Source organism: Syngnathus floridae, chromosome 21 (genome assembly GCF_059516105.1).
Source record: "Syngnathus floridae isolate MCC-2025c chromosome 21, RoL_Sflo_1.0, whole genome shotgun sequence".
Classification (NCBI taxonomy): Eukaryota; Metazoa; Chordata; class Actinopteri; order Syngnathiformes; family Syngnathidae; genus Syngnathus; species Syngnathus floridae.
This window is the reverse complement of record NC_142433.1, coordinates 7,695,792-7,706,088: the sequence shown is the minus strand read 5'-3', so window position 1 is coordinate 7,706,088 and position 10,297 is coordinate 7,695,792. Positions and strand designations below refer to the sequence as shown.

The 10,297-nt window shown below is 46.8% G+C and overlaps 1 protein-coding gene across 2 annotated transcripts; it reads left to right on the top strand.

The window, feature by feature from the left end:
* Positions 1-2,474: 2,474 nt before the first annotated feature.
* On the top strand, positions 2,475-9,609 carry elp2 (elongator acetyltransferase complex subunit 2). 2 transcript variants are annotated; one of them, XM_088364374.1, is made up of 21 exons: positions 2,475-2,648; positions 2,745-2,823; positions 3,355-3,612; positions 3,892-3,969; positions 4,137-4,201; positions 4,279-4,345; positions 4,960-5,124; positions 5,210-5,287; positions 5,442-5,542; positions 6,120-6,248; positions 6,332-6,667; positions 6,746-6,815; positions 6,878-6,973; positions 7,045-7,102; positions 7,614-7,686; positions 7,797-7,980; positions 8,100-8,221; positions 8,302-8,444; positions 8,558-8,671; positions 8,801-8,952; positions 9,032-9,609. In XM_088364374.1, the coding sequence occupies exons 1-21, from the start codon at positions 2,517-2,519 to the stop codon at positions 9,127-9,129; spliced, it is 2,598 nt and encodes an 865-aa protein (XP_088220500.1). In that variant the 5' UTR covers positions 2,475-2,516; the 3' UTR covers positions 9,130-9,609. The 2 variants fall into 2 exon arrangements, with proteins under 2 accessions (XP_088220500.1, XP_088220499.1); XM_088364373.1 differs by having other exon boundaries at positions 2,476-2,648; positions 6,902-6,973; positions 8,801-9,609.
* The last annotated feature ends 688 nt before the right edge of the window (positions 9,610-10,297 follow it).

The window sequence follows — 10,297 nt, the reverse complement described above, 5'->3', positions numbered from 1 at the left end:
TGTCAGCCCTAAGAGCTAAAGAAAAAGCCAAATGAGGCCTACAGGGTTGATTCTTTGACGCTGGTGAGCTTTGCATGACGGGAGAGGTTACAAGACATGTCGGCGGCCATGCTGGCGACAGTTTGAGGCCTTTTTTGTGCTCTCACCTTTGTGACACTCAGGCACTATGTATTGCAAAGCCCGCAGTGAAGCTTCTTGTTCACACGCACGCACACGTAGTATGTCAGGGCATGCAACGTGTCGTGCCGCGACCGCTAACGAGATAATATCGACACGTTTTCTCTGGTGTTAATCAGCCTTCAGGTGCCCTTGCGTGAGCATTACCATGATGATAAGGAGCTCATTGTGCGAACCGTGCAGTTTCTGCCGTTCCACCCGCGACCGTTCCGTTCACGCTCCGACAGTTTGGAGAGCCGCACGCAGATATGAAAAGCAGATAGGTCTCCGTGTGTGGCCGGGAAATCTTTTCATTTTTGCGCTGGGAATTTGCAAAATGTGCAATCATCTGTTAGCATTCTACCGACCTAAAATGCTTGTAAACTCAAACTAGTTTTTTTTCATTAAAGACTCATCATTTAAATAAAGGTCTGGTTTTTGGGAGAAATTTGCCATCCCGCCACAAAGATCAATGGAATTTGGTAGCCATGTCTTTGCCTTTGCCAACGGAAGTTGCTGTGGAAATGCTCACCTTCATTAACACGGGCGTGAAAGCACTTGTTTTATCTCCTACGTCAGCATATTTGCGTCTGCTATAGGAGCGTGAAAAAAGAACCACTTTGAGGCTCACCGGGTGTTGACAGGCACCTGCTGCTCAACTCTGGATGCAGCCACGTTAGTTTGTTGGCAATCATAAATAACATTCCTATGCAGCGGCAACTGGATTGGAGTCACACTAATGAGGAACGGGTTTGCCACGTTGTCGCCACCTCAGGCACAAATGGGATTATTTAAAGCCAAACAGCAAAAAATTCAAAATAACAGCGTCTCCGTTTCCGCTGTTACATCATCAGCGGCATACTGATGACGACGTTTAGCAGCCGGCTGGGCGCTGTGTAAAAGCAAACACCAGACATGGTAATGGTTGCACAAACATGCTATTTTGGGGGGTCTGCTGAAAAGTACAAGCATTCCGCCCTACGCCAGGCTTGCCTTGGTGTATGTAGTTACAGCTGCATTTAAGTCAAATGAATAAAGGAAAATAATAACGACGCATTGATCTGCCTTGAGTCCTATTGTGTCAACATTCTTTAACCAGCAGACAATGGTTGACAGTAAACAAAGACCTTTGCTTTCCACTTTGTCGCTGCTCGTAAACTGCTGACAACTCTTGGTGACTAAAGTGTCACCTCAGCCCTTGAACCCCCCCCCCCCAAAAAAAAGGCCTCAGGGCTTTTCATTTAACAAGCACGGTAGCTCTGCTGCGACCAATTATTCAACACAGTCACATTGGGAGACATTGTGACTGTCGTGTCAGCAGCGTGTCAAATGGGCTTCGTTTGCTTGTCTGGGGATGGAGTCGCTGCCGTTTACAGAAATGTCTGTTCCATTTTGTTGACTTCACTCAAAACAAAATCGAAACAAAAGCATCAAAACTAATCTAGTGGAGTGTGGGAATTACTAAAAAGGAAAAAAAAGGGCACATGCAATCCAGTACATTCAGTAAACTACAGCAGTGTTTCCCAACCTTTTTTCATTCACGGCACACCTTTTCATTGGAAAAAATCTCGCGGCACACCGCCAACAAAAATCTGTTAAGCTCCTACATTAAAATCAGTTATATTACAACGAAAGACGTGAAGTCCTATATATGTCTGGAGAGTCGAATAACTTAATAGAAATAAATACTAAGTATTCTTTAAATTGTATTCCTTTTTTAAAATAAAAGTGACAGTTTTTTTAAAAAATGTTTTAGACGGTGTAAGAAATAAACTATTTAAAGTGATTGTGATTAAAATAAAAGAATCAACGTGATTTTGTTTACCGTTTTATACTAGGTCTATAAATATTGCAACAATAAGAAAAAAGTCACTTGCTGTTCTGACAGCAGCTCAGTGGCTATCACAGTCGAAGTGTCTCAACTTGACTGTTTATTTTATTATTTTAGTATTTACATGAGTGTATTTTGCCCCCTCGCGGTTATATTTTGAATGTGCAATTTATGTTCCTGATTTAATTGAAAACAAAACTAAATGTTTTTGTTCATCATCATTATTATTTATTAAGTAATAATAGTTTTTCATCTAGTTTCGGTTGTGTCATATTTTTTACTATTATATTAATTTTGCTTTCTCTTAGTCTATTGTTTTCATTATCGGTGTTATTTATTGTAATTTATTTGATAGTGTGTCATTTGTGTGCGTATTTGAGTTTTTATTATTGCATTGTTTTTATTCGTTTATATGTTGGAATTTGTTATATTTTCAATTAATCCAAAGGCAGAACAAGTATCTCAGTTTGTGTTGCACTACGGCCGCCCTCAACTATGACGCCATCCTCTTTCGAAATCGCGCAGCAAAATGGCGACGCTCGAGCTCGAAACATGCCATGTCGCCTGTTCGGCTAACAGGACGCCCAACGTCGTGTCTTGGGGCCGCGGGGGGGCGCTCGCTTTTGGGACATGTCACTCCGTAGCACTGTACGACCCGCAGGTAGGGACATAAGTCATTTTGGTCACATTTGGCCGTGAATTTTCCACTATGAACAATCTCTGAGCTAAAAAAAATATTTTGGGCTTTCGATCACAGGAAAGACGAGTTTTGTCAATGTTGAATGGCCACACAGCAAGAGTCAACGCCGTCCAGTGGGTCTATAAAGAAGACGGTGGTGAGTTTATTCCAAGAAATACACATGCAAGTTGTCACGCCTAAGACCCGAGCCATGGTGTGATACCGCTTTCTTCCTCCTAGAGGGGGGTGTTGCATTGTTATTGTTGGCTACCATACGAGGTATTAGATTGCCATTAAAAGAGATGTCATTATTTATAATGGTTGTATTTTGAGTTGTGCTTCCCTCAACAACATTAGAGACTAATCAACAACAAGAACTTTGATTAAATAAATTTGTTTAAAAAAATACTGTGACTGCAAATATGTGCACACTGTATTATAAGTGGGGATATGGCTTTCAGGAGCTAGTCACGTTCCAACTCAGCGCATATCTGCCACCATTTATAGTGTCAAACTGACCCCAAATTAAGTTCGGATGCTCTAGTTCTAGTAGGCTATTCTTGACATTTTTTTACTTTATAGCAGAAAACCAAAGGGTTTGCACAAACGCACCATTCAATTAACTTTAATCCAAAGGATATAATTGTGCTCTATGAAAGTTTATTCTGTTGGGTTTTTCACACCACAGGTGCCGAGACCCATCTGGTCTCAGGAGGCTCGGACAGCCGCATCCTGCTTTGGGCTGCTCAGAATGGCGAGGGGAACCTCTGCCGCCAAGGAGCACAATTCCCTTCTTGTGTGCAGTTTATCCAGTCGGTGGAGTGCAAAGGCCACACGGGTGCCGTTTGCACCGTGGACGCTCTCTACGTTGGCACCAGTATCCTGGTGGCCTCTGCAGCGGCAGACTCCAGCGTTAGGCTGTGGCGCTGCGGTGACACCAAAGAGGGTATGGGCCGAAGAATGTCAACACGTTGAAATAATATTTGCCACCTTCTCATTTTCATGAAGTTATTCATTTGATATATTTTAGGGACGTCATATCATTTAGAAAACGTATTTTCAATTGACTTGAATTGTCATTATGTAAGATGTTAAAATGTGCTTGATGATCCATAAACAACTGTGATAAACATGCTAAAAAAAGAAAATCATAAATTGAGAAGGAGGCAAACGTACTTTTTGCCGGGAACACCATATGCGTACAACAAATGTTTGTTTTCTGCAGCCGAGTGTCTCCACTCGCTAACATTGGGCAACGGGTTCATGATGGACGTCTCCCTGGCTCTGCTGCCAGGCACTCGAGGTACGCCGCCGCGTTCTAGTTGTGCTCATTATTTTCCTGACTTGTCATATGCTGTCTCTCATCTCACCGTGGGATAGGGGGGAACGAAATTTCGTTTTCTTTGTGTGTCTTTGGCATGTGGAGAAATTGACAATAAAGCTGACTTTGACTTTGACTTTGACTTTGAGTTCCCGTTCTGGCCTGCGGGGGCGACGACTCTCGGGTCCACCTGTATGTGCAGTCCCGAGAGGAGGTGAGTTTATGCTTGCTTATCATTTGGAATCTGAACAAGAAAATTATGTTTGATGTCTGAACGTTGCTCTGCTGAAGCTGCAGAGAGTCCTGACGCTGCAGGGACATGAGGACTGGGTGCGTGGCGTTGCCTGGACAGCCATAGGTGAGCTTCCATGCGATTGACTGGGTCGCTGTCAAAATAGACAATAAACAAGGTGAATCGTTAACTCATCACATTGGCAGATGAAGTTTCAACCAACAGATGACAACAGTGAATCCGGCCCACAGTTTTGCCGCCTAAATGGGCAGTCCAGCATGGCTTTTGGCAGCGGCCCAAAACAAACCCTCATTAAGTTTAACCGCGCTACTTCAGCCACCCATTGACAAACAATAAAGACTTCCTACTCCGCCCCACCGCCTTTACGAAGGCGGCCAAGCGTCACTTTTCGCCCCCGTCGCCGTTCATCACAGCGCCCAACGAGGCCAGAGTTGACATCGCTCACGCGGTGAGACGGTGGAGCGTGTTCGTTTTGTCTCCCGCCTGCCGTCGGATATTTATTACTTGGCTTGTCTGTCACCGGCTCCACGTACCCGGCAAGGTGGACTAATACTATTAGCACTTGTGGTACGCCACAAAATGTTCTTTGTTAATTGTTTATGAGAAAAACATCCATCCAATATATTTGTTAATCATGAACTTCAATCAGCCCGTCCAACTTGCACCCCACCGACTCAACTGGTGCACTCAAATGTGCGTGTGCGTCTATGTTTGTGCAGGCAGCGAGCTGCTGCTGGCCAGCTGCTCGCAGGACTGTCTCATCCGAGTGTGGCGGCTGCGCGCCAAGCCCGGGAGCGGCGCCCGGCCCGAGGGCGACCGGGATGAAGCTGTCATCAGAATGAAAGAGGACGTTTTTGGAGTGGAGTGGGAAGAGGAGGACCGAGGCGAGCCGCGCTCCAAGCTCATCAACTAACTGCTGCTTATCTTGCCAAACTGGGTTTTCTACTGTGCGCCTTTTGGCGTCTTTAGTCTTTGCAGTGGCTCTGGAAACGGTGTTGGCGGGACACGAGAACTGGGTGTACGGCGTACACTGGCAGCCTCATGGGGGTAAGGACATTTGGAGGAATTAAGTGGACCATTTGGTCAGCTCTTGGGCTCCTGGAATGGAAACGAGCTGTCTTGGTAGTTGTCTTGGTGTCAGGCATCCCGGGAACTTTCTAGTCCGGTGTGGGGTGAATGTCGTTTCTGTCGCCCCCTGCAGGCGGCGAGAAGCAAGAGCCGCTCAGTTTGCTCTCAGCCTCCATGGACAGGACCATGATCATCTGGAAGCCGGATCAGGAATCTGGAGTCTGGACAGAGCAGGTGAGTTGTAGCGCCGGTATTGTTTTGCCACAGAGTAGATTGAATGACGCCTGCTCATCTCTCGACCAATCGCGTTTGCGCCGCTTCAATTTCAAAAGAGCAATTAGCACCCGAAGCGACGCACAAAGGCACCGGCCGTGCAAGAAAATCATTATGTGGCTGTTTGAAGTTCACTCGGGTGTGAACCATCTGTAGAAACGAGAGGCAGCTGCTTTGAAGCGACTGGTGCTCTGTCTGTTCAGGAAGCTTAACATGGCACAGGCGCGCACTCGAGCGCGCATCAAAGGTGCGCTGGCAAATTAGCATTTTGTCTCTTTTGCCAGCACCAGCTCATAAAAGGTTTCGACTCTTCTTGGGTGCGTCAGCCATTAAGCAAGCTATGAAACGGATGATATGCAAATCTCGGTTTTTAGACAAACACCGCTACACCATTCCCAGGAAATCACAATATCCTATCAGCGTTGGGCTATCTTTAGGGCTACTCTGTTTACTGTGAGGTAGAAGATGGAATTAAAAATGTTGATCCATGTCATGACTTCTCCAAATGCAGTGTTTTTTTGTTTGTTTCTGGGCGCAGGTGCGTGTCGGGGAGGTGGGCGGTAACACGCTGGGCTTCTACGGCGGCCAGATGAGTCCGGACGGTTGCATGATCCTGGCGCACGCCTTCCACGGTGCTCTCCACTTGTGGAGCAAGGACGCCGACTCGGTTGGAACTCCACTCGCTCGCGCTGTCCGTGTAGCTTGACGCTGCTTTAGGATTCTTCATCAATCGTGGGTCTCCTCTGCCAGGGCGAGTGGAGGCCCGACGTGGTGCTGTCGGGCCACTTTGACGCCGTCCAGGACCTGATCTGGGATCCCGAAGGCCAGTTTGTGCTGAGCGTGAGCTCAGACCAGACCGCCCGCCTCTTCACACCGTGGAGCGGGCGGCCGCGGCCCAGCTGGCACGAAATTGCACGTCCGCAAATCCACGGCTACGACGTGCAATGCCTGGCCGTGCTGGGCCGCTTCCGCTTCGTGTCGGGCGCCGACGAGAAGGTTCTACGCGTCTTCCAGGCACCGCGCAATTTCGTGGACAACTTGGCCAACATTTCAGGGACGTCCAGGGAAGAGCTGCTGGCGTCCGACGTGAGGATCTGTCCGTAGTTGTTCGAAAAGCTTTCGTGTGGAAAAGCTTTCGTGACTCATCCGCGTCCCCCTCGGCAGGACTGCGCCCGGCTGCCCGAAGGCGCCAGCACGCCCGCCTTGGGCTTGTCCAACAAGGCTGTCTTTCAAGGTCAGATTTCAGAGCCGGCGTGTCATTTGTGCCATTTCCAACATCTTGGGTATGATTGACAGCTGATCCTGTTCTATCAATCAAAGACGGCGAGGAGAAGTTCAGCGGCACCTCTGACCGATATCAAGAGTCTAACTTCCACCCTATCAACATGAGCGGTACGCTACTTGCCTCCTTGGTGTCACCATCTTTACGACCACAACCACGACGTACGCTTGCTTGTTTGCAGAACCTCCACCGGAAGATCATCTGCTGCAGAACACACTTTGGCCTGAGGTGCAAAAACTGTGAGTATCCATCAGCCCTCTTTGCATTAGCAGTCCAAGCCTCCTGATTGGTCCCTACGATTGACAGCCCAATATTTGCATCCATTTTCTTTTGCAAATGTCACGTCCATTTCGTCTTGCGCATTTATTTAGCACGGCCCCCAATTGGACCCACAAGCTAAAAAAACCCCAAACAAACGTAACATTCTCTTGGGCGACATGAAAATGACTTTTCCCCTTTGTAAAGGTTTCCAATGCAGCGAGATGGAATTGTTTGTTTTGCTTTGGGCCCTGAGGCTTAATTGCATGTGAAAATGATGCTCTTGCCTTCTTTTCATCAGCCCACTTTCCTACGCACACACACGCACACACACACAGCGTCCAGCCTATGCATTGCCTGCCTCCTGTTGTTAATTCCATTTACAAGTCATTTTGCCATAAAGATGACACATGCTGCCCGTTTGTTGCCCCGGTTTGGCTAGAGTGCATTGTTTAGCCTTAATGGCGCGGCTGACAAATTGTTCTTTTCCAGGTACGGCCACGGCTTTGAGATGTTCTGCCTGGCTTCTGACAGAGGCGGGACGGTGGTGGCGTCAGCGTGCAAGGTAACATCGGCCCAACCAACAGAAGGGGCAAGGAGAGCCACCATCGCAAGCTGCTCTTGAGCCACAAGGAAGGAATGGAAGCCACAATTCTTTTTTTTCCTGGACGGCAGGCGTCCAAGGCGGAGCACGCGTCGGTGCTGTTGTGGAGCGCCAGCACGTGGCGCCAGCTCCAGGCGCTGCCATGCCACGCCCTCACTGTCACTCAGATGGCCTTCTCGCCCGACGCCGCCATGCTGCTACTCGTCTCCAGAGACCGTACCTGGTCTCTGTGGCGCAGACAACAGGCTCATCCAGGTATTGTGCCACTACAATTATTCCTTACGAGCAGAACTTGTTGGTCCTGGTGAACCAGTCCTACTACTACAAATAATATTAGGATTTGCTGCTTTTGTTGTTGTCGTGTGCCCATGCAGAGCCTCAGTATGATTTATACGCACGCACTACGAAGGATACGTCAGTGCACAGCCGCATCCTCTGGTCATGTGACTGGAGTCCCGACGGCACATACTTCGTGACGTCCAGCCGAGACAAAAAGGTGACCCCCCGGCCGTGACATGGACGGCACCACGTGCAGCACGGCGTGACAACGTGCTACGTACTTTGCGTGTCTTCCAGGTGCTGGTGTGGGGACCTTGTCCAAAGGACCGGCATGACGACTCGGTCGCTCCCGCGGAGGTGAAGCCGTGCTCCTCCATCTTGGATGTGGGCGATTCTGCTACGGCCGTCACCTTCTGCCCGCAGCTCTGCTCAGACAACAGGTTTTTTGTTTTTTTTTAATACTACCACCACCGCTAAAGTTTCGTAAACCTAATAACATGCATCATATTCAAAAGACATTTTTAGCAAGACACTTATTCATCTTCCTCTTCAGTTACCTGCTGGCCGTGGGACTGGAGTGCGGTCGGATAATTGTGTTCGGGTGGAGGCCCGATGGAGATCCCGCCGGAGGCCAAGACTGGATCAGATACGGCGAAACGGACCCTTCGTATCCTTCCGCTTGATATTTATCGCTTTCCGTCTCCTGTTGTAGCAACGTTACAGGAGTGTCTTCTAGTTGCGAGTACCCCTGCACACTTTGCAGTCTTGTTTACCTTCACCGTGCGCTGTCCAACAGACAAAGTCACACGCTAGCCGTCAAACGCTTGTGCTGGAGCCCCCGGCCAGGCCGGGCGGGGGTCCCGGAGAAGAGCGCCAGCGCCTGGCTGCAGCTGGCCAGCGCCGGCGCCGACCATGCCGTTAAGATCTTTGACATCAATGCCGAGGCTCTTTACGCCACCTGTCCACCACCCATGTACACAAATGATTATCACGTTTTGTTTGCTGACCTATAAAACATTTTTTACGTTCCTACCGATTCCATGCAGTCAGTCAACAGAACAAAAGAAAAGTGAGGCAGAATTTGCCACCTTGCACATTAAAAATCAAAGCCACTCTCAAAGGTGAACTGCCAGCGTCTCAGGGAGATTCGTTTCCGCGTTATGTCGTTACCGGAATCGTCCATCCGACCCGAGCGGCATATTAATGCTCGGATGCCCTTGAAGGCTTCTCTAGGAAATACATGCAGTGAAAAAAAAAAGGTCAAGACTCATTTTGTCACTTTCAGTCTCACTTTATTCAACAAGGATGTGAAACGTAAAAGCCTGTCCAGAACATTCAGACGAGAAAGAAGGTCGCTTTTGAAACCCTGCTCACAATTAGCGCCTACATATTCAGGTCTGGAATAACAACTAATGGCTCTCTGAGAAAATAAAGAAAAGTAAATAACAAATAACAACATTCAGGTGTTTCCAACATGTGATACTTTTTCTTTTATACAGCGCTTCCATATCTATAGCTCATCTGCACATAACAGTTACAGATACTGTAAATTAAGGTTTGCCCAAAAATAATTCAAAAGATTAAAAGGAGACGACTTCCAAAGTATCCTGGTGGCATATTTTGTGAAAGAAATGTAGAAATGGTACTTTTACATATACATTTCAATATATCTATGTATTTTATATATATATATATATATATACTGATATATATACTATAAATATCTATATACTGCAGTTCACTCTGTGTGGTAACAGAAAACAAGTTATTGCCCTTCTTGAACATGTTGCATTCAAACGCAAGTTTTGGTTACTGTTTGCTGCATGTTGGTTCATGAATAATCATAATCATCATCGTAAATGTATCGTTATGGAGTAAAGAACAATCATTGACAAAACAACAATTTTTAATCCAGAATGTAGTGTGCGTTCGGCTCTTGCGGAGACACTTTGATTTTTGTAAAAAGGCCGCTTTGAGAAGGAAAAAAGTCAAATGTATTTTGAATTGTTTTGAGGGAGAAGAGATTAACAATTCCTTTCCTTTTTAAATGAGATTCACCCTGCCTACTGCTCGTGAGTATAAGCGTTTCTGAAGATGAAATTTACCAAAACCAGCTTTTTTTTAGGCTTGAATGTAACGTTTTCTCAGTAAAATTAAGATCATTATGAAAGTTTTGGGGGAGAAACATTTTAGATGAAGTGAGGAAATTTCTGAAAGCTTTTATTTGAAATCTTGCAGTATAACCTCCCACCCCCCTCATTTTTCATCTCGTAAAAATACTATTTTTAATTTA

Excerpts from the sequence above, each read along its gene's own strand:
- elp2 (XM_088364374.1), top strand. The coding sequence starts at position 2,517 with ATGGCGACGCTCGAGCTCGAAACATGCCATGTCGCCTGTTCGGCTAAC. Across the intron at positions 7,981-8,099 it reads CAGACAACAGGCTCATCCAG|AGCCTCAGTATGATTTATAC; the intron begins GTATTGTGCCAC and ends GTGCCCATGCAG. Across the intron at positions 8,445-8,557 it reads CAGCTCTGCTCAGACAACAG|TTACCTGCTGGCCGTGGGAC; the intron begins GTTTTTTGTTTT and ends CTTCCTCTTCAG.